This window comes from Primulina huaijiensis, chromosome 14 (genome assembly GCF_012295235.1).
Source record: "Primulina huaijiensis isolate GDHJ02 chromosome 14, ASM1229523v2, whole genome shotgun sequence".
Taxonomy (NCBI): Eukaryota; Viridiplantae; Streptophyta; class Magnoliopsida; order Lamiales; family Gesneriaceae; genus Primulina; species Primulina huaijiensis.
The window spans coordinates 20,112,838-20,139,122 of NC_133319.1; the positions used below are offsets into that span (position 1 = coordinate 20,112,838).

General features: G+C 34.0%; 3 protein-coding genes across 4 annotated transcripts; 2 read left to right on the forward strand and 1 right to left on the reverse strand.

Moving 5' to 3' along the window:
- The first annotated feature begins 284 nt into the window (after positions 1 to 284).
- LOC140956773 (small ribosomal subunit protein uS9-like) lies at positions 285 to 962 on the forward strand. Its single transcript, XM_073413637.1, has one exon. The coding sequence runs from the start codon at positions 379 to 381 to the stop codon at positions 811 to 813; it is 435 nt and encodes a 144-aa protein (XP_073269738.1). The 5' UTR covers positions 285 to 378; the 3' UTR covers positions 814 to 962.
- Positions 963 to 2,352: 1,390 nt separating this feature from the next.
- LOC140956772 (filament-like plant protein 7) lies at positions 2,353 to 6,299 on the reverse strand. Its single transcript, XM_073413636.1, has 5 exons — positions 6,081 to 6,299; positions 5,848 to 5,974; positions 3,556 to 5,350; positions 3,422 to 3,479; positions 2,353 to 3,008 (listed from the first exon to the last, which is right to left on the reverse strand). The coding sequence occupies exons 1-5, from the start codon at positions 6,147 to 6,149 to the stop codon at positions 2,565 to 2,567; spliced, it is 2,493 nt and encodes an 830-aa protein (XP_073269737.1). The 5' UTR covers positions 6,150 to 6,299; the 3' UTR covers positions 2,353 to 2,564.
- A 13,347-nt stretch (positions 6,300 to 19,646) lies between these two features.
- Positions 19,647 to 25,969, forward strand: LOC140956590 (probable E3 ubiquitin ligase SUD1). 2 transcript variants are annotated; one of them, XM_073413397.1, is made up of 10 exons: positions 19,647 to 20,077; positions 20,780 to 21,469; positions 21,857 to 22,618; positions 22,714 to 22,925; positions 23,034 to 23,381; positions 24,428 to 24,588; positions 24,675 to 24,838; positions 24,918 to 25,064; positions 25,239 to 25,769; positions 25,839 to 25,969. In XM_073413397.1, exons 1-9 carry the CDS (start codon positions 19,712 to 19,714, stop codon positions 25,746 to 25,748), a joined length of 3,360 nt encoding a protein of 1,119 aa, XP_073269498.1. In that variant the 5' UTR covers positions 19,647 to 19,711; the 3' UTR covers positions 25,749 to 25,769; positions 25,839 to 25,969. The 2 variants fall into 2 exon arrangements, with proteins under 2 accessions (XP_073269498.1, XP_073269497.1); XM_073413396.1 differs by having other exon boundaries at positions 25,239 to 25,969.
- Positions 25,970 to 26,285: the final 316 nt, after the last annotated feature.

Consider the following 26,285-nt stretch of genomic DNA (forward strand, 5'->3'; position numbering starts at 1 on the left):
TACTAATCTAAATCTATATTTTTATTTAATTATTATTATATATAAAACAAATGAATTTGGTAAAAAAAAGAAAAATTGGTGAAAAATCCCCAATCAAAACATTTCTTTGGGTTCACTCCCTACCCACAAAATTGTGGTACTATGTCATACAAATTGTGGTACACTTCATGTGGAAATGTGGTACTATAAAAGTACCCAGAGATTGAAAAAAAAAAAAAAAAACGACGGATAAGGAAGGCCCAATAGTATCAGTCAAAGAAATTTAACATTGTTTCGCTTAAACCCTAATTGTCACTCCGACTTACCCACATCATATTCAAAGCTTCTCACTGTTGGCTGCTAGGGTGCCGTAGACAGAGATTAACTAAAGAAAAAACCATGGCGGCGCCAACTGAATCCGTCCAATGCTTCGGCCGTAAGAAAACGGCGGTAGCCGTCACCCACTGCAAGCGCGGTCGCGGCTTGATCAAGATCAACGGTGTACCGATCGAACTCGTGCAACCGGAAATCCTCCGATACAAGGCGTTCGAGCCTATCCTCCTCGTTGGACGCCAACGTTTTGCAGGAGTTGACATGCGCATCCGCGTCAAAGGAGGAGGTCACACCTCTCAGATTTACGCCATACGTCAGTCCATCGCGAAAGCACTCGTCGCATTTTACCAGAAGTACGTCGACGAGCAGTCGAAGAAGGAGATAAAGGATATTCTTGTGAGGTACGACAGGACTTTGCTCGTGGCTGATCCCAGGCGATGCGAGCCGAAGAAGTTCGGTGGGCGCGGTGCTCGTTCGAGGTTCCAGAAGTCATACCGTTGATCTTCTGCGTACCATGATTATCAGTACTGTGATTTTTTGGGATTAAATTAAGATAACTGTCTGGCTATGTTTTCGGTATTCTTGTGGTTTCCTTTTCTTCTGAAGGATCTTATGAAAGTTTTTTGACAGCTTTTAGCTGATACTTTTTATATCTCTAAGTATAACTAGCATGATAATCATTCCATGTACAATTTGTGGCAGTTCATTTGCTGTTGTTCAATCGTGTGTTGGCATGATCTGTTGCTATGGCTTGGGTATTTGATGCAAGCATGATTTTTTTTGTCCTATTACTAGAATGCTTTGGCAGATAGATAACAATTGCAAAGTAGCGCAAAGTGGACCAGTGATGCAGGGATTTTCAAGAAGACACATTATAGAATCTATGATTTGGGATCACATTAATTTTGTTGGTGCACGTATTTGTATGTTTGAATCTGTTTCTCTTATGGGACTTTGTGGTTCTTGATGGTTATCATTGCATACTTACATTTCTGTGAATTTACGGGTTGATTAGCTAAGATTGTAGATTAGCACCATGGGGCGGTATATTTGAATCAATTTCTCAGCTGAGTCCGTTTGGTTCTATGTGGTTTCTGTTTCATGCATTTATGTGCATCTACATTTACTTTAGCTGAGTGTTCCTATTAGTAACAAGGGTCAGTATTTTTTAATCAACTTCTCGCCTGAGTCTGTGGTTCTTTGTGGCTTCTATTGATTATGTGTAGTGCATTAATGTAATCATTTAGCAGAGTTTTTGAGTTATTACCATGATGTAGACTATTTGTTTAGGAAAATTGAAGTCCAATTCTTGCTTGATATGTTGAGCAATGGGTTTGCGAGTGCATGAGATGGGGGTTTGATATCATACCTTGTTATTTAGCAGTATCATGAATGCTTACGAATTTCATTAATCTTGGACCACATGAAAAGTATTTTGAGCAGAAAATATGTTCGAAATGTGGCGGTGGTATATCATTCGGGATTCGGGCTCGATCTTTGCTTGATTTGAAGTGGCTCGATTTTCAAAAAAAACTATTAACATGTAAAACTCTTGAAATCACGATCGGTTCAAATAAATTGATGATACGTGAGTTCCCTTGGAGCCAAATATCAAAGCAAACCTGGTCAATCTTCTTCCGGTGTTACTTAAGCCAGCTCCGTGTGTCTCCCCACCACACAAACTAGCCACTATTCTCGCGTGTGATTTTAGACGGATGTTCAACCACTAAGAGAATTGATAGATCATATCTTGTGTATCCCCCTGTTTTACTGGCCATGTACACAGCCAAAAAGCCAATTCTAGACTTCCAGCGTTAAAACAAATTATCATCAGAGCTGAAGATGTAACAATCGAAACGAAAGCAGCACTGTGTGTCGACAGTAAAGCCTTGAGGAAAGTGTTCATAATAACGTAAGGATCTGCAAAATTCGAATTGTACTGATACACATTTAAGATTTTCGCTGGGATTCGAATTATGCTGATTTAGCACATTTTTTTAAACTAAATTTATGAATGAGAACACAGCAACACATATGTACATACATACGAACACATAACATTGTTGTGCATACTTGGTTTATCGAAATCCCTCTTCAACAACGCAGCCATCAATAGAAGAAAACGAAGCACCCGTTAAAACTAAAGGCAAAACAGAAACCTTAACAAAGTTTTTATACAAAATACACACAACAATCACAGATCTTTATTGTTAAGAACATAGATCTTTGCTGTAACAACTGCGTGCCATCTATTATCCAAAGTAGAATGTTGTGTTCCTGTGGCTGGAATTCTTCTTTCTAAGCATAAGCTTTCTAAGAAAACCAAATCGCCCTCCCTTCCTCCTGCTCGGAAAAATCACCAATGCCCCTTCATTTGAACTTCTAGTTTTGTGCTTAGACCCCGTATGTGCTTTATCTGAAAGGACAGATTGGACACCTGATTTAGTCATGCTTATGACTTCTTTGGTCTCAGGGGACTCTAAGGGCTGCAATTTGGCACGATCTTCGAGTAACATCTGATCGCGTAGAGATGGACGTAGCTTAAACTTGTTAATGCTCCTGTCTGTGATGGATAGAACCTTGTCTACTACTGCCATTTCTTTGGCTGAACCTAGTGCTTTAAGATGCTTTCCCAGCTTGAGTATGGTTTCTTCACATTCTGCCAACTTTTCTGATGCTCTTGTTATCTCCATTCCCTGCCAATTTCAACAGTCATTTTGTTAGTAATGTGAGGATGCCCATACGATACACGAGAAGGTAGGAAATTGAGCTGGGGCAAAAAAAGAACGATTTAATGTATTTGGGGGACGAATTTTGAATTTTTAGAGAAATCGTGCATAAAAGTTCGTATTTTTTCGCTATAATGGGTGAGACGTACCTAGTAAGCTATTTATGTCCGAATTGTAATATATTGTATATCATGTATATTTATATGAGATGATGGTAATCAGCCGCCGTCTAGTTCAGTCTTTATAACATAGAATCATGTATACAGCAAGTATGCAGTTTCAATAAAAGAACACCACCACAAAACTTCATTTTACCCATGAATGGTCAAATGAAAAACACGATCACTCAAGTTACACGTGTATAAAGAATGAAAGCTTACTGTGTGGAGAAGCTCTTTTGGATTCTCTTTGTCCACTGAATGCTGGTAGGTGGTATTGCTATTCATCAAATGTTGGGGGAGTCAATTTTTTGGATCGATTCTTCAAAATGTTGAAATAAAAAAACTAAAGGTACCTTTTAAGTTGTAGCTGTAGTTGAAGTTCAAGGATCATGCCTTCCAATTCTTCACAACATTGGGTTTTATTATCCAACACTACTTCAGCAGTAGATAGCTTCTGCACAATTTCATTGAGCTTAGCTTTGGTAACCGAAAGTCGGGTTTCAAGATCCTGGACTTGATCATCCAAGAGTTTCTTCGATTCTTTCAAAAGTTCCATCTCATCTTGCAGATTTGTAACTCTTTGCTGTGATTGCTGAAGTTTATGCAGCAATGCCTCGTTCTTCTGTTTGGTGGCCTCGAAATCTTTCTCTGAAGATTTTATGGAGTTTAACTCATTCTTCAGTCCTGTAATTTGTGTTTGAAAACTTGAATGAATCTTCTCCATTTCAAGCATGAGATTCTGCACAGATTCAAGATTAAATGCAGTTCCAGGCCCATCCCCACCTAAGTGCTTCTTGAATTCATCCCTAACTGTTGATTTTTTCATTTCAGATCCATAAATTTCGTTGCTCGATTCTTCAAAAGTCGTGCCAGGGGAAGTTGATGTTGAAGATTTCCATGTAAGGTAACCACTGATGGGACGTATCTGAGATGTCTCAGGACGCATCGCACTGTTCAAAACAAGCCTGATGTCTTCAAGAAGTTCGTCGATGCTTCTTTTTGAAAACTCACTTTCCTTCAAAACCACATCAGTCACATCTAGAAGCCAATCCCTTGGTTTTCTTGAAGACCGATCTTCTGGAAACTTGGGTTGTTCCATTGGAACAAGTTCCATGTTCGTGGAAATCAGACGATTTCCATCTCTCTCCTTCGAGGAATCTGATAACGAGTGGCTCTTTTCAGAAGCAGAATACGATCTGGTATATGGGGTGTCAACGGAAACTATTGCTAGTTTCTCCATCTCGACAAAATCGTCCATTAATCTCATATCAGAAGAAGCTCCAATCCTTCTGCATTCAAGTGCAGAAGAATCCCAAGAACTAGCCTCACTTGAATTCTTCATTTTTAGCAGATATATGATTTCCTCATCTTTCTTAGCCACACACTCTTTAAGAATCTTGTTTTCTTTCTCCAAATCTTTCACTTGATCAAGTAAAAAGGAGACCTTTTTACTTGCGTCTTCAGGGACCAAACCACAAGTGGTTGTACCTTTCTTCCTCCTTACATCAATCTGATTTCTTCCCACTATTTCAACACCACTCTTTACATTCACCAAGAAATCTGGACTCGGGAGACTTTTACGTGTCAAAGCACGTAACCTCTGGCATTCAGCTTCCAACTTCTTCATTTTCTTCACATTATCCAAGTTTTGCTTCTGTGAAGCCTCAGCAGAAAGTCGGCCATATTCCAAATCTTCATTTCGAATTTCGAGTTCCTTCTCAAGAACCCGAAACTCGTATCTCAGAAACACATTTTCTTTCTCAACAGAGTCCAATCTTGCCAACAGAGCTTTTAACTCTGCTTCTGTTTGACACTTGTAATTGTTCAGATCTTCAATCAGCTTCTCTTTTACTGATAAGGCCTTGCTAAGATAAGAACTCTCGACCGCCGAATCTGCAAGCCTTTTTCTCGTTTCCACCAACTTCTCCTCGAGCTTTTTTTGTGAGTTCTTGAATTCGAGGGTCGTTTTCATGACAGCATCCCGGGTGCTTTTATCGTGGTGTTCTTGAATTCGGCTCAGTTGATCCATACTAACTTTCAACGCAGAGTTTGATTGGGATAATCTTTCATCTGCAAGCACTTTTTCTTGCTTAGTTTCATCTAGTTCTTGTCTTAGACGCATCAATTCTTCCTCTGCTTTCAGCTTGTCTGAATTTGATCCAAAGAAAAACTAGATGAGCCTCAAACATACAACAAACAAACAAAAAAGCCAAATCTGATTATTTCATTTGAAAACTATTCAAATATCATATGATATTTCAACCAATACATTTTGTTCATTAAATTTCCAAGTCATCATTCACATGTTGCTAAAACATTTTTACCTTGAACTAGTAATTGTGACGCACACTTTGTGTGGGCATTAAATATCATCTTTTTCGTATTTTTTTTCATACATGTCGTGGGAAGATCTATCTAAACTAGATAAATTACCCAATCAGATGAGATTTACTCACCATGCCATTAGTTCAGGATCCTTCACTTTTGTAAAATTTTAGAACACTTTAAATAGAATAAAAAAATCATATTTTCGTCAGTAGTTTGATTTCGCATGAATTTTAAATTTATAAATATAATTAAAGAAGTTTGAAAATAAGAAAATGCTATATGTTAAAATAATTGTGTATTTTATGAGCAAATGTGACCTTGCACAGCATCTCCTGCAATTTTTCTCTGCTCCTGCACAATATCATCTTTAGCAGAAGATTCTTCTAGCACAAAAGCCAATCTTTCAATCAAAGATTTCTCAACATCACTTGGATATGATTGCACCTATAAATTCCATTATAGACAAAAATATCACATTGATCTTGTCATTTTAATTTATAAGCTTATAAATTTCCAAAAATAAATTTAGAACATATAATAATTATATTACCTCCTCCCCATTTGCAAGTATTGTCTTCTCTGAAGATCTTTTCCTCCATAACCAAGTTTTCTGGTCCATTATACCTTCTTGATTTCCAGTAATGAAAATGGCAGAAATTATTATTTTTTTATCTGTTTCCAGAAACAACACACAACCTGGTTGTAGACTTCAATTCTTGAATATATTTGGTAGCTTAAAGTTTGTAATTGGAGTTTATATTCATTTGTAATGAGGTAAGAAGTACAGCTTTTATTTCAAGTTCCACCGACAAGAATTGCAGTGGGTGAATTTTGGGGTTAACTCAACAGTGAAAATGTGAAATCATTTACATGACAGCAGTAAAAAGATATATGTTTATAATTTAAGAAGGGAAATTTACCGTTTTATTTAATTTTTACGAGACACTCGAAAGTTTTTGTTATGTTAAACATCATTTTTAGAATTATTTTTTCTTCTTACATCCTCGATATAATCATTACATTTTTTTATTCGATTCTTATCATTTCTTGAAAAAGTTTATGTTACACTTTTGGATTTTGAAAAAACCCCACAAATTATTTAAATGAATCATATATAAAATGGTTTTGCCAAAATGACTTTCCTTTTATTATATATTTAAAATTATTTTGTGAGGAATATATTTAACAATTTTTGAATTATTTTATTAATGAATATTTTTTTTCACTATATATGTTAATTTCTTATGTCTAAGATGGATCGTGTTAAAAATTGAAAGGCTAGCAGCAGAAGTGGGCATGAAACAAAATGAGTAGTTGTAATTAAAAATTAATGGGTAATGATATAATTATTTAATTTAAATGTTGATTGACGGGGACTAGTTGAGTGGATGTATGTGAAATGACATGCAAAATTAATTTGATGTTACATATATATATATATATATATATATATAGATTACCGGGAGATTTTATATATATATATATATAGATTACCGGGAGATTTTCAGACATAGCTTAAATTGTCCATGTATCGTCATTTTATATATAAATTTAAATTATGTGATTTAATTTAAATTGATTGATTTGTATAAATTAAATTTTGAACCCTTATTTATTTCTTATTTTAATAAATAATAAGCAATTTAATAAAAAATCTTAGAAAATTCAGTTAGGTTAGCAATTCTCGAATATTATCTTAGTTAGTTTAGCTCAATAAGCCAACAAAGTGTTAATGCGTGGAAAGAGACTTGTTGAACTATTTTGAACAGTAAAGCTTATCTCTACTTACTGTAAATTTCTAAGAATTGCAAAAACTCACTTCAGTAAAGCTTATCTCTACTTACTGAAATTTCTAACTATCACTCAACTTAACAATCTGATCATAAAAACTTTTTTTATCAGTTTGCAAGTAGTTTTGAAACAATTATAACTAACACAATTTGATCATCACAATGAAAGAATAAAAATTTAAGTGTGTGATTCAGTTGCTCTTGATGTGTAGTAATACAAAATAATTTCTTGAGAGTATAATTGTAAAGTTTGGTAAGTTCACATACTTGTCTTTTTATTTATAGAAAAATTATAATGTTCAAATCTGAACAACTCTTTTTGAATCAAACTTATTGATAACAAAAAATGGCATCTTTATCGTTCTTTCTAGAAATAGTACATGCATGTAATATGCATGAATTCTGACACTTAACGGTTCCAAAAAAGTTTTATTTACAGATAATAGTCATCAGATTTTCTAAGTCTGACTGAAGAATGTTTTTATATTCTGACTGAAAAATGTTACGATAAATTGAGGAGTAATTATAAACGACTCTAATTATGATTTGTTATCAATCCAATGAGGTTTGATGTGCTTGACTGATCTAGTCTGGAAATAATATCAGTCGTCCTGAAAGATCAGCCACCTTTGATAATTCAATTTGGTTGGATTCTTATAAAGAGTCAGTCAGCTTTAGTTCGAACAACCTTATATTTTTTTTCCAAATTATCAAAAATTTAATCGTGCAACATAATTATTAAATAATTAAAATTATTTTGATTAATTTATAAGATATTTTTATAATTACAACAAATAGAAACTGAAACCATCAAGAAACGAATCCACGAATCCGACTAATGTTTGCTTTTTTATTTGATTTTGTTGAAAAATTATTTAAAAATGGGTTAAATATTTGTGTTGAAAATTAGGTAAAATTAGGTGTTGAATATTGAAAATTAGTGTGTGATGATGTAGGTAATGATGTATTTTATTTTTGGATTATTTGTAAAAAATTTCTATAAATAGATCTCTCATTTGTGAAGAAAATCACAATTGAGTTGAGAGAAAAATATTATAAAGTGTGTAGTGTGATAATTTTAAGAGTTTGAGATTTTTACTTTTTACCGTAAATTTTTACTTTTTCACAACACGTTATCAGCACGAAGCTCTAAAAGTCTTCCATATTTATCCAAGCTCCGAACAGAAGAAAAAGGTAACAAAAGTAATAATATTTATTTTACTGTTATTTATTTATTGTTTATATATTTAATATATAATATAATGTTATTGTTAGAAATAATAAAAATAATTTTTTCAAAAACTTGTTATAAATCCTGGGAGGATGTTAAGACGACATCCCACACTCCCGGTAAGGGATACGACAAGTATAAAAGCCTATAAGGTTTTTTAAACAAAATAACTTATGACACCTAATTATAATAATGTGATATGATATACATAATTATTTAAATATGACTAATATTATATACACCATATTATTACCATAAAATTATACAAATACATACATTTATTTTCTTATACACCAACGGTAATAAACGGTAACAAAACGGCTAGTTTTTGCTCTATAAATACAATCTCACAAATACATTCAATCACTCCAACTTTCTCTTCTTCTCTAAAAATTATTCTTCATCAAATTTTCGAAGAAAAAAAGAAGATGGCTTTCACGAGGTTATTTTTAATTATTTTGGTTATCATACTCACCAGTCTTGTATTTATCGGAGAATATCCTCCTCGTGTGTTTTCTTTATTTTTACGAATACTTGTACTTGTTGTTTATCCATTACTTTGTATTGCAATATTCATTAACTAATAAAATGCATCGTAATTTTTAGTACCACCATGGCAAACTTGGCAAAGCTCGAATTCATCGCTCTTGATATTACTGGGAAAAACTATATGCCATGGACTCTTGATGTAGAAATGCATCTTGAGTCATTGGGTCTAAGCGAGACCATTAAAGAAAATGGTATATCTTCATCACAAGAAAAAGCAAAAGCTATAATATTTTTACGACGACACCTTGATGAAGGTTTAAAATGTGAATATCTCATCGAAAAAGATCCCATGGCTCTGTGGAAAGGATTAAAAGAGAGATTTGAACATATAAGGGAAGTTATACTTCCGACCGCCCGTGATGAATGGAATATGTTAAGATTCCAAGACTTTAAAAAAGTCAGTGATTACAATTCAGCGATGTATAGAATAATCTCGCAGTTAAAATTTTGTGGACATGAGGTTACAGAATCGGAAATGCTTGAAAAAACATTTTCCACGTTTCACGCATCAAATATAACACTACAGCAACAATATAGAGTGCGTGGATTTGCGAGATATTCTGAACTCATCGCCTGTCTTCTTGTGGCGGAAAAGAACAACGAGCTATTAATGAGAAATCATCAGTCCCGACCCACTGGATCAACAGCATTTCCAGAAGTAAATGCTGTAAGTAAAAATGAATTTAAACCTGGAAACCAAAATCAAATTCAAAGACAAGGTTTTGGTCGAGGTCGAGGTCGAGGTCGAGGTCGTGGACGTGGACGTGGACGAGGAAGTGGTCGTGGTCGTGGACGCGGCCGTGGTTTTGAAAATAATCGAGATAGTTATTTCTATAACTCATCTCAAAATAACGTCCCAAACCATCCACAGAAAAGGCATCAAGAAAACATGAGTGTTAATGAAAATCACTCGAAAAGATTTGAAAGTTCTTGTTTCAGATGCGGTACTCCAGGACATTGGTCTCGTATTTGTCGAGCCCCTGAGCATCTTTGCAAACTTTATAAAGAATCGATAAAGGGGAAAGAAAAGGAGACCAACTTCACTGAGCGAAGTGACCGTTTGAGTGATTCAACTCATTTTGATGCTGCTGATTTTATGAATGATTTCTCTGGAAATGATCAATATGTTGGTGGGATAGAAATGAACAATATTGATGCTGCAGATTTTCTCAATGATTTCTCTGAAAATGAACAATATAGTGGTAGAATATAAATGTACAATAATTTATTTTTCATGTATTTATATGATAATGTTTTATTGTACAATTATGATATGTGTTATATTTAAATATGTATTGTCATTAATTTTTTTTCATTGCATATTTTTTGAAGTTCAAATATGGAAAATGCTATGAGCAAAGCTGAAGTTTGCATACCCGATAGTGGTACAACGCACACTATCCTCCGAGATAAAAGATATTTCTTGGAACTAAAACCAACAAAAACAACGGTGAATACAATATCAGGTCCTGTAGACTTGATTAAAGGATGTGGTAAAGCACAATTTTTGTTACCTAATGGTACAAAATTTTTGATCAATGATGCTTTATATTCACCACAATCGAAAAGAAATTTGTTGAGTTTTAATGATATATATTCCCATGGGTATGATACTCAAACAATGAATGAAGGGAATGAGAAATATATGTGTCTTACCACATATAAATCAGGAAAGAAATATGTGATTGAAAAACTACCAATGCTCCCTACTGGATTGCATTATACACATATACGTCCCATTGAATCAAACATGGTAATTGATAATTCTTCAATATTAACCAATTGGCATGATCGATTAGGACATCCTGGTTCAACAATGATGCGAAGAATTATAGAAAATACACATGGTCATCCATTGAAAGACCAGAAGATCTTTCAGAATAATAAGTTTCAATGTAAAGCATGTTCTCTTGGAAAACTTATTATAAGACCATCACCAGCCAAAATCCAAACTGAATCACCAATGTTTCTTGAACGTATTCAGGGTGATATTTGTGGACCAATCCATCCACCATGTGGACCATTCAGATACTTTATGGTATTGATTGATGCCTCCAGCAGATGGTCACATGTATGTTTATTGTCAACTCGAAATGTTGCATTTGCAAGATTACTTGCTCAAATAATAAAATTGAGGAATCAATTTCCCGATTATACAATCAAGAAAATTAGACTTGATAATGCTGGTGAATTTACTTCCCAGACTTTCAATGATTATTGTATGTCTATGGGAATCATTGTTGAGCATCCTGTTGCTCATGTACATACTCAAAATGGATTGGCTGAATCATTGATTAAACGTCTGCAAATGATTGCTAGACCAATGATTATGAAAACAAAGCTCCCTATTTCTATATGGGGACATGCAATTTTACATGCTGCTTCATTAATTCGCATCAGACCAAGTGCATATCATAAATACTCCCCATTGCAGCTTGCATTTGGTAAAGAACCAGACATTTCTCATCTGAGAATTTTTGGATGTATGGTGTATGTGCCTATTGCACCACCTCAACGAAAGAAAATGGGACCTCAAAGAAAGATTGGAATTTATATTGGTTATGATAGTCCATCGATCATTCGATATCTTGAACCACAGACAGGCGACGTGTTCACAGCACGTTTTGCTGATTGTCATTTTAATGAGGAAATCTTCCCAATGTTAGGGGGAGAACAGAAACATACCGAAAAAGAAATTACATGGTATGTATCATCATTGTTACATCTGGATCCAAGAACAAAACAATGTGAAAAAGATGTACAGCAAATTGTGCACTTGCAAAGAATAGCAAATCAAATACCAGATGCATTTGCAGACACAAAAGGGGTAACTAAATCATATATACATGCTGCAAATGCCCCTGCTCGAATTGAAATTCCGAAGAAACAAATTGAAGATAGTCATGATGTCATTAAACGCCTGAAGCGTGGAAGGCCAGTTGGTTCCAAGGATAAAAATCCTCGAAAAAGAAAATTCATAGAGAAACACAATGATCACAAAATAGAGAATGATGTTCCTGAAGAAACACATAATGATCACAAAATAGAGAATGATGTTCCTGAAGAAACACATGATGATGAAAATGTTTTGTCAGAACCACAAACTGACGAGAATCATGAAATCTCTATCAATTATATTAATACTGGAAAAATATGGAACCGAAAAGATATAGAAGAAATTGATGATATATTTTCTTATAATGTGGCAATCGACATCATAAATGATAATGAAGATCATGAACCAAAATCTTTTGGTGAATGTAAAAATCGGCAGGATTGGATAAAATGGAAAGATGCCATCCAGGTTGAATTGGATTCGCTAAATAAACGTAATGTTTTTGGACCTATAGTCCTTACACCTGAAGGTGTAAAACCTGTTGGATACAAATGGGTTTTTATTCGAAAGCGAAATGAGAAAAATGAAATAGTAAGATATAAAGCTCGACTTGTTGCACAAGGTTTTTCTCAAAGGCCTGGAATTGATTATGAAGAAACGTATTCTCCTGTGATGGATGCAATTACGTTTCGGTATTTGATTAGCTTGGCAGTATCTGAAAATTTAGAAATGCGTCTTATGGATGTTGTTACAGCCTACTTATATGGATCACTTGATAGTAATATATATATGAAAATCCCTGAAGGATTTAAGATGCCTGAAGCACAAAGTTCAAAACCCAGAGAATGTTATTCTGTGAAATTACTAAGATCATTATATGGGTTGAAGCAATCCGGCAGAATGTGGTATAATAGGCTAAGTGATCACTTGATGAAAAAGGGATATGTAAATAATTCAATATGCCCTTGTGTTTTCATTAAGAAAACAACATCCGGATGCGTAATTATTGCTGTATATGTTGATGATTTAAACATCATTGGAACAAATAAGGAAATTCAAGAAGTTGTGTCATACTTGAAAGAAGAATTTGAAATGAAGGATCTTGGAAAAACCAAGTATTGTCTGGGTTTACAAATTGAACAAAAAGAATGTGGAATATTTGTTCACCAGACAAATTATACAGAAAAGATCCTTAAACGTTTTAATATGGACAAATCAAATCCTTTAAGTACTCCAATGGTTGTTAGATCATTAAACATAGAAAAGGATCCATTCCGTCCATGTGAAGATGATGAAGATATTCTTGGTCCAGAAGTACCATATCTAAGTGCTATCGGTGCCCTTATGTATCTTACAAATTGTACAAGGCCTGATATATCTTTTGCCGTAAATTTATTGGCAAGATTTAGCACATATCCAACAAAGAGACATTGGAACGGAATTAAACATATATTCCGTTATCTACGAGGAACGACAGACTTGGGACTTTTGTATTCAAAAGATGCTAATCCAAGTATAATTGGTTATGCCGATGCTGGATACTTATCTGATCCACACAAAGCACGTTCTCAAACTGGATATGTATTTACTCGTGGAGGCACTGCAATTTCTTGGCGTTCACAGAAACAAACACTTGTAACAACTTCATCAAATCATGCCGAGATTATTGCACTACATGAAGCAAGCCGTGAATGTGTGTGGTTAAAATCAATGACTCAACATATCCAAATCTCATGCGGATTATCATTCGACGAGAAGCCTGTGATACTATATGAAGATAATGCTGCATGTGTTGCTCAAATGAAAGAAGGATACATAAAAAGCGACAGAACTAAACATATTCCTCCTAAGTTCTTCGCATTCACCAAGGAGCTTGAGAAGAATAAATGTATTGATGTTCGTCACATTCAATCAAGTGAAAACTCATCAGATCTCTTCACAAAGGCACTTCCTACGACAATATTCAGAAAGCACATATATAATATTGGGATGCGCAATCTACGAAATTTGTGAAGAATTGTTCGTGTCAACATGAGGGGGAGTTTACGTGACTGCACTCTTTTTCCCTTACTATGGTTTTTATCCCAATGGGTTTTTCCTAGTAAGGTTTTTAACGAGGCAGTATAAAAACACGTAATGTATACAATCATTATGATCATCATCACAAGGGGGAGTGTTGAAAAATTATTTAAAAATGTGTTAAATATTTGTGTTGAAAATGTGAATGTTGAATGTTGAAAATTAGGTAAAATTAGGTGTTGAATATTGAAAATTAGTGTGTGATGATGTAGGTGATGATGTATTTTATTTTTGGATTATTTGTAAAAAATTTCTATAAATAGATCTCTCATTTGTGAAGAAAATCACAATTGAGTTGAGAGAAAAATATTATAAAGTGTGTAGTGTGATAATTTTAAGAGTTTGAGATTTTTACATTTTATCGTAAATTTTTACTTTTTCACAACAGATTTGAATTTTTTATTTTATTTAATATTTAGTATCAATCGATAACACGCTTGAGGAACAAAGACATCTAGAGCATTAATTATGCTTGTCGACTTGAAGGAAAAAAAAAAGAATTTCGAGTAGTTGTGGAAGATATGATCCATTTAATATTTTTCCAGCAATTTATCTATTATTTTAGGAAAAGAACTATGGTACAAATAGTAAATATTACTTTTTTATTACTATTATTTATCATGCTAATAAAATAATCGAATTCTAAACATTTCACTAAATAAAATCTAATTTTCACAAAAAATAACATCTGAAACTCGAAATTATTTATTTTAAAATGTATCATACTTTTCATATATCAACATAATTATATTTATTGAAAAATTTATAACCTCTCTTGCAATTATTCTAGTTGTATAGTCTAAAATTTGTCAATATAAATTTAAAAAAAAAAAAATCAATGATACAAATTATTCGCATTGTGTATAATAGAATTTGGCCCAAGGTTTGAAGCATAATGGTTTTTCAATATTTCCTTTTTAATTATTATATTTCAAAGCAACACATTGGCCTACTTTGATGCCTTAATTAATTGCATTTGGGCTAAAGTTTTTCCTCTCCAATGGTACCAAAAGGAATCAATCTAGTAATCTTTTCGTTTTGTTTTTATTTACTTTTTTCATCAAATAGATATCTTTTGACTTTCTATCATAATTTATATGATGGAATATCACTTTGGTGTTTTATTGGAATATAGTTGAGTCCAGCTAGATTAAATGAGAATGTTATGAAATTGTGATGAATTATCGATGGATTGATATCAAGTTTCTAAGTTTGGAACGATGTCTTGAGTTTGATACCTAATTGTAACAAACAAAGAAAGGTAAAATTATCGATCGATTGATATCAATTTATCTCTCTTTCCTCCACTTAGCCACACAACATTCTTTTTCTTGATAAATAAATAATATCTATTTAATGTTGGATCGATTTTATTTATATGAAATTATATGTGAATAATTATACTCGGATGTCCGACATGTCGGATGAGATGAAAAAAACCCAACACCAACCCAAATAACATCGGGTACGGATATAATATTGGGCCGTATTCAACACTTTAAACACCATAAATGATATCCTTATTGAAATTTGGTGTCTGGTTCTATATGCTGTTTATGTAGTTTCCATGACTTATGTATTAGTTACTTCCATACAGCTATCACGTTTAACCAAATATTGTTTATTACATGATGTCCGAGTGCGAATTAAGATACTTGTGAGTAGCTTACGAGCAGCTCGATCAAACTTCGAATCAAAATTTATTTGATCGAGCTCGAATACTTCGATTCTTCACTCTGATTAAGCTCGAGTAATATGATACTCAAATTCAACTCGACTAGTGTGCACCCCTCGCTCCATCACTACGGTATCAATTCATTTAGCAAAATCAAAGATTAAAAACCGACCAAAAAATAATATGTTTGCACCCAAATCATTATTTTCTTGGCCCAGTCATATCTTATAATATTTTGGTTATTAAAATTGAAGCAAATCGGTATTAAATGTGATGGATAACGTTATTTAAATAATCATTGGTCCAATTGATGGAATAAAAAAAAAATGTCTGTCCCGACTTAATACTGAAGGTGGAAAGCCCAATATTGAACCCAAAAAACAGCTCACTTGAGAAACGGGGGAAATTCACTTCAGTTGCAAGAGCAGCAATTGATGCAACTAAGCACTTAGACGGTCCATCATTTTGACATATTGAGAAATTTTCTTCAACCCACCTATTTTATACGACGGGTTTATTCTATTTTGATATTTATAATAACACAAAAAATCTTATGAGACGGTCTCAAGGATCAATTTCGTGGGTCGAATATCTTATTTGGGTCATCCATGAAAAAATATTATTTTTTATGCTAAGAGTATTACTTTTTATTGTGAATATCGGTAAGATTGATCCGTCTCAAAGATAAATATTTGTGAGACCGTCTCACAAAAGACATACTCTTATAATAATACGTATGTTATATGATCATTGGATTCTGCGTCTCAACAAAAATTAGAAAGACCGACAAAATTTGATATAATGAAGAACAAGCGAAACTTTTAGTCCATATTATATATTACATAAAATGTAATGTAAAACTATAAAGGGGTGAGTAGAATAAAAGGAGAGAATTGAAATTGTGTTGAATTTTAATACAATTTTAATAATAATAATAAATAACTTATCTCTTCAAGTTCTTCTTCTCCTTTTAATAGTTTGGGTTTGATCGAATATTATGTTCGCATATTTTTATGAAGTAAACTCGACCTTATAGCTTAGGACATTCATTAATTGTTATTATTATTAGTAATAAATATGGGAGTTTTTAAATAATTAACAATAATATAAATGTTTTACGTTGTCTATTCAAAGAAGCCACAAAATTCCGTTAAGGAGCAAAACAAATGTTTTAAGATATTTAAATATCAAAATAAAAATAAAAATATATTAATTGACATATATGTGAAAAATAATAACCATTATTTATAAAATAAATGTATTCTATAAAAAATTATTATAAAAAAACACGCTCAGTAGAATAAAAATTAAAACATTAAAAATATGATTTAAAAAAATATCTAAAAATTACCAATTATTAATAATTAAAAATTAATGCAACAAAAGGATTATATAATCATAATTTATTCGTAATCATACTTAACCGTCTCAAATTATGTACGATGTTTGCTTGTGACTTCAAATTTATTAATAGTTAAATCAATACTAAAAATTAAGCAATTTTGTTTTGATACACATAGATTAACGGGTGAAATATCATACTAAAAAAAATGTAAAATATAATCACAAAAACTCCTATGTGACCGTCTCATGAAACAATTTTGTGAAACGTATCAATTATGCGATCCGATACATGAAAAATATTACTTTTTTTATGTCAAAATGACTATTTTTCATTTCAAATATGAACCGGGTTGACTCCTCTCACGAATTTAAATATTTGACTGTATCACATAAGACTTAATCACATATAATTGTCTTAAAATATGAAGGAAAAAAAAAAGTAGAGGTAAGAAAACTCAGGTAAATTGGTATAAAATCTATATGGTGTTTCGATGGTTTTACTATGAGTTGTTTTCTTGTGAAACTGTCTCACTGTCTATATCCATAATAAATGTCGATCTAAAGCATATCTACTATGAAAATTAATATTTTAAACATAAAAATAATTTTTTTTATGAGTTAAAGATCTGTATCATAAAATTGATTCGTAAAATTATAGTTTTTGTGTTTTACTTTTTGTATTTATTATTCTTACATTTCAAAATAATCTTAAAATAAAAATTCATAGAAATATTAGCAATTGTGGTGTTGAATTATTACTAAAACGAAGGAACGTGTACTTTTCCAAATAAAACTAAGTGTATTGGGAGAGTTGTAAGTTTTTTGTGAGACAATTTCATTGATTTTTATATGTGAGATTGATGATTCATATCAAAAGTAAAAATAATATTTTTTCTTAAAATATTAAATAAATTACATACGACAAAAACTTGTGTGAGACGGTCTCACAGGTCGTATTTTGTGAGACAGATATCTTATTTGGGTCGTACATAAAAAAATATTATTTTTTACGCTAAGATTATTACTTTTTATTGTAAATATCGGTAGGATTGACTCATCTCACAGATAAAGATCCGTGAGACCGTCTCACAAGAGACATACTCATTACATATTTATTAATTAATTAGGAGATGATGTGTTGATATTGGGAGAGTTGTAGGTCTTTTGTGAGATAATTTTATTGATTTTCTTACTTGAAATGAGTCGATCTGATTCATATATAAAGTAAAAAAGTAATATTTTTTCATAAAAAATAATAATTTTTCATTGATCAAGTCAGAAATGAAATTTGTTAAACAAAATTAACTCGTGATATAATTTCATAAGATTTTTTTGTGATGTATATAATATAATTATATTTCATGATTCCTTTTCTAGAAATAAATCATGGAAACCGCCACTGGAAAATATATTTCCATTGAAACATCACATTAAATTTCCAGGCCAATGCTTTGCCATCCCACGGAACAATACACGTATCTCAAAATTTGTGTTCTAAAATGCGTCATTTAAGACTGTCTAGATGGTCGTCCACTATCTCGATTTTTAGTAAGACATTGTCTCTTGACGTTGTTAAAAAAATCGATTGTCTAAACAAATGTCACCTAGGCAGCTCAAAGTCTTCCTAAGTGGCCGTCTAATATAATATATAGCTTTTATGTTTTAAAACAAAATTATTTGACATATTTTTTAATTTATTTATATCAATAAATACGAATAATATCTCATTGATTTTGAGTTTAAATATGATATATAAGACCATTTCCAAAGCTGCACCAAAAAAGCTGCACCAACTTTGATTGCTCTAACGGGGGCTGCGCTATTTAACCAAAATAGCGCCGCCCCTTCCTCTTGCGCCAAATTTGGCGCACGGGTTTTCTATTTTTTTTGATTTTTTTATTTATATTTATTATAAATATTTATATTTAAAATTATAAATATTATATAAATAATAATATAATATTGATTTTATTACTTGAATAATTAGTTATTTAATCATAAAAATTATAAAATAATAATTGTTCATTTTTAAAATATTTATTTATTTACTTTAATTATAATATTTAAAAACTAATTTTTTTTATGATTTTTAATCAATATAATTTAATACAAATATAAAAAATTAATATAACAATACAATTCATAACTAAATTCAAAAGGATAATCGAAATACAAATGCAACTTGAAACACATAATTGGGATACATATTCATAATTAAAAATATATTAAATAAAATATAATAATTAATATATGTAAAATAAAAGGAATATTTCGAGAATATTTTTTTGGTGTATGATTTGAAGTAAATGGGTTGGAGATGAATGTTGTATTTGGTGTAAAAATCACACTATTTTAGTGTAAAATTTGTATTAAAATAGATTTTGTGATTGGAGATGACATAAGAATTATTGGAAAAATATAAAAATAAACAACAAAAAAATTAAATATATAAGTAAAAAAACCGTGTAGACGGCTTCTAGACGCACACACCGGTCTCATCAATCCTTTATTTAGTATACTGACCAAAATAACCTCGAAGTGAGGGACAAAACCGTCATCTCAGTGATTCTCTAGTGATAAATAGCCTCCTCTAAGATTAAATTAACACCGAATCTTAACCCCACCTTCATTCCCCAACTCATACCCTAAGGCTTCACCTGTTTCCTTCGCCGGCTGGATGGAGATCGGATCGGCAACGGAGGCGGCGTCGGCGGGGATGTCGTCCTCTTCTAAATCGTCGGAGGGTATGTCGTCGTCGTCCTCCTCCTCTCACGCGGTGGCGGAGCCGTCGTCGGTGGATTCTTCGCCAGGTGCGAGCAGCTATGGCAGCAGTAACAGCATGAAAAATATTGATATTAACGGCGGAAGCAAGTACGATTTGTTGGATGAAGAGGAGGAGGAGGATGTTTGCCGGATCTGCCGGAATCCCGGTGAGATTGATAATCCGCTGCAGTACCCCTGCGCATGTAGCGGCAGCATCAAGTTTGTGCACCAGGAATGTCTTCTTCAGTGGCTTAATCACAGTAACGCTCGCCAATGTGAGGTTCGTAGTATGTATTTGATTGTTGTGGTTATTACTTACGAATGTTCAATTGTGTTATTAGTTTGGTTGCTGTGGTTTCTGTTGACATGATTTTATTTTTTTTAAAACGGACCGATTGATTATTTTTTTGGTGATTCAAGATGTTTCGGGAACTTATTTGCCGATTAGGGTGCAGGTAATTAGTTGTTTTGGTTTAGTTAGTTTGGAAATAAAAGTAAGACGAGACAGGAAAATATCCACCAAATCAAATTCTCTCACGATACTTTCCTCAAAAAATCTGATTCGTGTGGATTCTTGCCCCGACTAATGAAGGGATCTTGGCGGAATTTCCACATCTGCACGTAGCCAACCTATGGATAGAAAAAAAGATGCAGGAATTCGATTGTCTGATTGTTCTCGCTCAATTTTTGGTATATGTTTGACTAAAAATGTTTACAACTGTTGTTAGGGAGGCACTCGGAACCTGAATTTGTGAGTCATTCAAGTTTCTCCAGCGATTATTTAATAAGACTTCTCATGAATCTGGCATCTTTAATAAACAACAAAAAGTTATGGTGGAGGGCTATCTAAGACTTCTCATGAATCTGTCACTTTAATCCTGTCTGTGGAAGAAATTTAAATAAAAGACTGTTTCTGTACTTGGTGCTTACTTCTTAATTCCAGGAGGTTCTAAGCCTCACTTGCTGATTTCATTCAATGTAGGTCTGCAAACATCCATTTTCATTTTCTCCTGTTTATGCGGAAAATGCTCCAACGAGGCTTCCATTTCTGGAATTCATTGCTGGGATTACCATGAAAGCTTACCATGTTCTACAATTCTTTCTACGCCTCAGCTTTGTGCTTTGTGTCTGGCTTCTCATAATTCCATTTATCACCTTTTGGATATGGCGATTGGCCTTTGTTAGAAGTTTTGGCGAAGCTCAAAGTCTATTTTTGAGTCATTTAGGTACAACAGTCATTCTTACAGACTGTTTGCATGGATTTCTGCTCTCGGCAAGCATTGTGTTCATTTTCCTTGGAGCAACTTCACTGAGAGATTACTTCAGACATTTACGCGAACTTGGGGGACATGATGCTGATAGAGAAGATGAAGGAGATCGAAATGGAGTTCGAGGTGCAAGAAGACAAGCTGCTCAAGCCAATAGAAATGTTGCAGCAGACGGGAATGGTGAGGATGGTGGAGCGCAGGGAATTGGTGGGGCCGGTCAGATGATCCGAAGAAATGCAGAAAATGTTGCAGCTAGGTGGGAGATGCAGGCAGCTCGCCTTGAGGCCCATGTTGAGCAGATGTTTGATGGTCTGGATGATGCCGATGGTGCAGAGGATGTACCTTTTGATGAGCTGGTTGGCATGCAGGGACCTGTATTTCATCTGGTGGAAAATGCATTCACTGTGAGTGGTCCTTGAATCTTAATTTCTCTGTGAAAATCGTGATTGGATTGTGTTTCTTTCAAATATTATGATTAAGATTAGCTCTCTAAATTTTTTCTTTTCCACGAGCTATTGCATTTTAGATTTCATGGGCTTCCGTTAGCTTCTGTATGTATGCATGTAGGAGAGTTTTAAGTTTCTTACAGAATTGAATATAATTTTTAAATCCCATATCTGTGTTTCTTTCGGAATCAGTTGGCATTTGAAATTTCTGTGTCTTGTTAATTTGACCAGCTAATTCGTCTCCCTGTTTTAGTTGAAGCTGTCTTCACCATTTCAGTCAAAGTTTTTTTGTGTGTCTAAGATGCTGTATGGTAGTTCATTCAATTTCGTTCTCTTTTTCCTCAGGTTCTTGCCAGCAACATGATATTCCTTGGTGTTGTGATCTTCGTCCCCTTTTCATTAGGACGACTTATACTCTTCTATATGTCATGGTTTTTATCTTATGCTGCCAGTCCTTTGCTATCCGCAGTCGTGCCTCTTACTGAGTCAGCGCTTTCATTGGCCAATGTTACACTGAAGAATGCATTGACTGCTTCTGTGAATTTGACATCTGATAGCAATGAAAATAGTTTACTTGGTCAGGTTGTCGATGCTCTGAAAGTAAATGCAACAGGACAAACTGAGGTCAACGTTAGCTCTGCCATGGCAGCGGACCTTTTGAAAGTTCAGCCTACAGGGGCGTCACGCCTTTCTGATGTCACAACCCTTGCTGTTGGATACATGTTTATATTTGCATTTATTATCTTCTACGTCGGGATTATTTCCTTACTTCGGTATTCCAGAGGGGAGCCGTTGACCATGGGGAGGTTCTACGGTTTTACGTCCATCGCAGAAACTATTCCATCTCTCTTCAGGCAGTTTGTGGCAGCCATGAGACATTTAATGACTATGATTAAGGTTGCGTTCCTCTTGGTTATTGAACTTGGGGTTTTTCCTCTCATGTGCGGTTGGTGGCTTGATCTTTGCACTATTAGGATGTTCGGGAAGACAATATCACAGAGGGTTGAGTTCTTCTCAGTCTCACCATTGGCAAGTGCCTTGGTTCATTGGGTTGTAGGAATTGTTTACATGCTGCAAATAAGCATCTTCGTCAGCCTTCTTCGAGGGGTACTTATTGTTCCAAATTAATAATATCCGATTGTATGGTGTATAAACTAAGACATTATTTTACATTTCCTGAATCGTTTTATATGTCCGTGTAGGTATTGCGTAATGGTGTGCTCTATTTTCTCCGGGATCCAGCTGATCCGAATTACAACCCTTTTCGTGATCTGATTGATGATCCTGTCCACAAACATGCTCGTAGGGTTCTGTTGTCTGTCGTCGTCTATGGGAGTTTGATAGTGATGCTTGTGTTTTTGCCAGTTAAGCTTGCAATGAGGATGGCTCCTTCCATTTTCCCTCTTGATATTTCGTAAGATTGCTTTTCCCGCTTGAAAATGTTATTGTTAATTTGGTCTTGCATAGTCCTGTTAATGGACCATCGCCATTCAATTCGTAAGACGACTCTTGTTATTTGCAGGGTATCCGATCCATTTACTGAAATTCCTGCAGACATGCTTCTCTTTCAAATATGCATTCCTTTCGCTGTCCAACATTTTAAACTAAGACATACTCTGAAATCCATTCTCCGGTATTGGTTTACTGCTGTTGGTTGGGCACTTGGTCTAACAGATTTTCTACTACCAAAGCCAGAGGATAATGGTGGACAAGAAAACGGGAATGGGGATCTGGGTCTGCAGGATAGAGGACAAGCCCATGCTGCTTTGCAGGATCGAGCTCTGGCCCTTGGACTTGTAAATAGACCCAGACGTGTTTCGACAAATACTAATGTTGGAGAGTATGAAGTTGATGAAACAACTGACCCAGAGTAAGTTTGATGGTATTCTATCATCTTTCCATTAAGCGCGAGAAAGGGTCTGGCTGCCTTAATTTTGCTCATGATTCAAACAGTTAATTTAATAAGTCCTATTTTTGCACTTGTCAAATTTTCACTTTGACATACATTTTTGAGCATGGTTTTGGAGGAGTGACCAATAGAAATTGAGCCGAGATTATATTTATATTGATATCTTGAGTGACTTTATAGGAAAATTAATGGCAGACTAATTTTGGAGAAAAGAAAATATTTTTCAGCCTTGGGGTGATTTTAAATTCACGACTATTCGTGGAAAATGGCACCATAAAATTGTTTAAAAAACGTCTCGTCGTTTCTATTCATCAGTAAATAACTAAATATTGAAGGTCTCAAAATTTTCCATGTTTGAGGTTTTAGATAAGGTGACTGTTTTAAGTATGGTGTTGAAAGTAAGCCAAAAAGGAGATTTACTGCTAGGCTTCATGAAAGAAATTAATCTATAGTTTGAGTTTTGGATGAGATTTTTTATTTAGCAGCTTGTGTGATTCATCTGTTATTCTATGAAGCTGCCTGCATTTTCATAAGCATTTTATGTTCTTTCTATGAAGTGGATTGCTGGCTAATTAATATCAAGCTTTCAGTTTTTTGATAATTTTTGCCTGGTTGAGCTTGTTACGGCACTGTCTGATTGTTTAAGGGTTTCTTTTAATTATGCATTTGGGTCACATCAATATCTCGAGTTTGGTAAGGTATTGTAGTACCCAGATGCTTCTGGTGAAACCCTTGGAATTGCAAGTATTAATTTCTGCACCGACTATCTTTTTAACTTTATAGGTTGCAATTAGCTGTCAAGTTTACTGATTGATGAATTTGGTGAATCCTAATATGTTATCATCAGTTTTTTGAAATTTTATTATTTTTTAGTTAGCCAAATCTTACCCATGCCTTTTGTGAGCTTATGATTGTATCGACATTCTGTGCATGTTTTTAAATTTCTCATTTTAAAATAATTGTCGTCTTTGGATTTATTCCTTTATACCATCTACTTTAATCTTCAGAAGGTGGGCTTTTGTTCTTCGTATCGTGTTGCTGTTGGTGGTGGCTTGGATGACCCTGCTAGTCTTCAACTCTGCGTTGATTATTGTACCCATTTCAATTGGACGACTACTCTTCAATGCCATCCCACTTCTCCCAATTACTCATGGAATTAAATGCAATGGTATTTTATTGGATGAACCAATTAATGATCCCCCTTTTATTCCTTTGATATTAGGATAAGCTAAAATTGCTCTCTTCTTTCATTAGATTTATATGCTTTTTTGATTGGAAGCTATGTTATTTGGACGGCTTTGGCTGGAACAAGGTATTTTATTGAGCTCGTAAGAACCAGAAGAACTCGAGTTTTGCTCAAACAGATTACAAAATGGTGTGGCATTATTCTCAAGAGCTCGTTTCTATTGTCGATATGGGTAAGAATGTGTCGGGCTGTGATTAAATAGTGTCATATGGATTTGTTCTGCTAACTTGTGTATCACCTCAATATTCCAGATTTTTATCATTCCTGTGTTGATTGGACTGCTCTTTGAACTTCTCGTGATCGTGCCTATGCGGGTGCCTGTGGATGAAAGTCCCGTTTTTCTTTTGTACCAGGATTGGGCTCTAGGATTAATCTTTTTGAAGATCTGGACTAGACTGGTAAGCAGTAGACTTCTTTGTCTACATCTTCTCAGGAAAATTTCCTAGTTTACTGCAACACAATTAGTTACCACTTCTCCACAAATTTCAATCGTGTTTCATCCAAGTCTTTCGAGTGTATAAGGGACTGTAGACGGTTCAATGTAGGTTCGACTTGTATTTTCATTTTAACAGGTTATGCTGGATAATATGATGCCACTAATGGACGAGAGCTGGCGTGTTAAATTTGAAAGGGTTAGAGACGACGGTTTCTCGAGGCTCCAAGGTCTTTGGGTGATGCGCGAGATAGTCTTCCCAATCATTTTGAAGCTGCTTACGGCCCTATGTGTTCCCTACGTTTTAGCAAGAGGGGTCTTTCCGATACTCGGGTACCCATTAATAGTGAACTCTGCTGTCTATCGATTCGCCTGGTTGGGTTGTCTCACCCTCAGTTTGCTATATTTCTGCGCCAAACGCTTTCATGTCTGGTTCACCAATCTCCACAATTCTATACGTGATGACCGATATTTGATTGGTCGTAGACTTCATAATTTCGGCGAGAAGAAGGAAAATCAACAATCTGATTTCCATCCTACCCTTGAGAACCAAGATTCTACTGCTAATGGCACAGACGTTAATCAAGACGATCCGGCAGCTGCTGTGGTTGGAATGCGACAAAGGCAAGTTGCTCGCTTGGATACTTAAAATGTGAAGGTGTGCTGTGCTGTATCAACGGGGAAACTGTTTTGAGGCCCATGGGACTAATTTGATACCTTCCGAAGAGTGTCGACCAAGGTTAGGCGGGTTTTGTATATATCAATATTTTCTATACTAATCAGGACCTTCATGTTCGTACAAAGCTTGTTTATTCAACAGTTCGAATATGACCATAGAAATACACGATCTTGGTAGTCAGTTCCATAATCGATCCTGAATTCATGAGGGTTTATTTAATCTACTTGATACAAGACATCCAAGGCAAATACGATTCTTAAAAGAGTAATGTTTTGGTTAGAAATATGGATATTAGCTACTTTTAAATAGTAACTTTTCTATAAAGTAACTAATTTGGAATTACGAACGTTAATCTCAAATGTATCACGAGTATATATAAAAAAACCATAACACCGGAGGATTGGAATACATTGATTAGGTCAAATCAACAATGGATCTGAAAAATTAACCAAAACATATGTTTATTCCATCCAACATCCTAAAGAATATGCTATCTATATCTGAATT

What these genes read in the sequence shown, in the direction of transcription:
- LOC140956772 (XM_073413636.1), bottom strand. Translation starts at nt 6,149, where the DNA reads ATGGACCAGAAAACTTGGTTATGGAGGAAAAGATCTTCAGAGAAGACA. An exon ending in CTACAGCTACAACTTAAAAG is followed by an intron (nt 3,480 to 3,555) that starts GTACCTTTAGTT and finishes TTTGATGAATAG; the next exon opens with CAATACCACCTACCAGCATT. An exon ending in CAAAAGAGCTTCTCCACACA is followed by an intron (nt 3,009 to 3,421) that starts GTAAGCTTTCAT and finishes TGAAATTGGCAG; the next exon opens with GGAATGGAGATAACAAGAGC.
- LOC140956773 (XM_073413637.1), top strand. Translation starts at nt 379, where the DNA reads ATGGCGGCGCCAACTGAATCCGTCCAATGCTTCGGCCGTAAGAAAACG.
- LOC140956590 (XM_073413396.1), top strand. Translation starts at nt 19,712, where the DNA reads ATGGAGATCGGATCGGCAACGGAGGCGGCGTCGGCGGGGATGTCGTCC. An exon ending in TCATGGAATTAAATGCAATG is followed by an intron (nt 24,589 to 24,674) that starts GTATTTTATTGG and finishes TTCTTTCATTAG; the next exon opens with ATTTATATGCTTTTTTGATT. An exon ending in CGTTTCTATTGTCGATATGG is followed by an intron (nt 24,839 to 24,917) that starts GTAAGAATGTGT and finishes TCAATATTCCAG; the next exon opens with ATTTTTATCATTCCTGTGTT.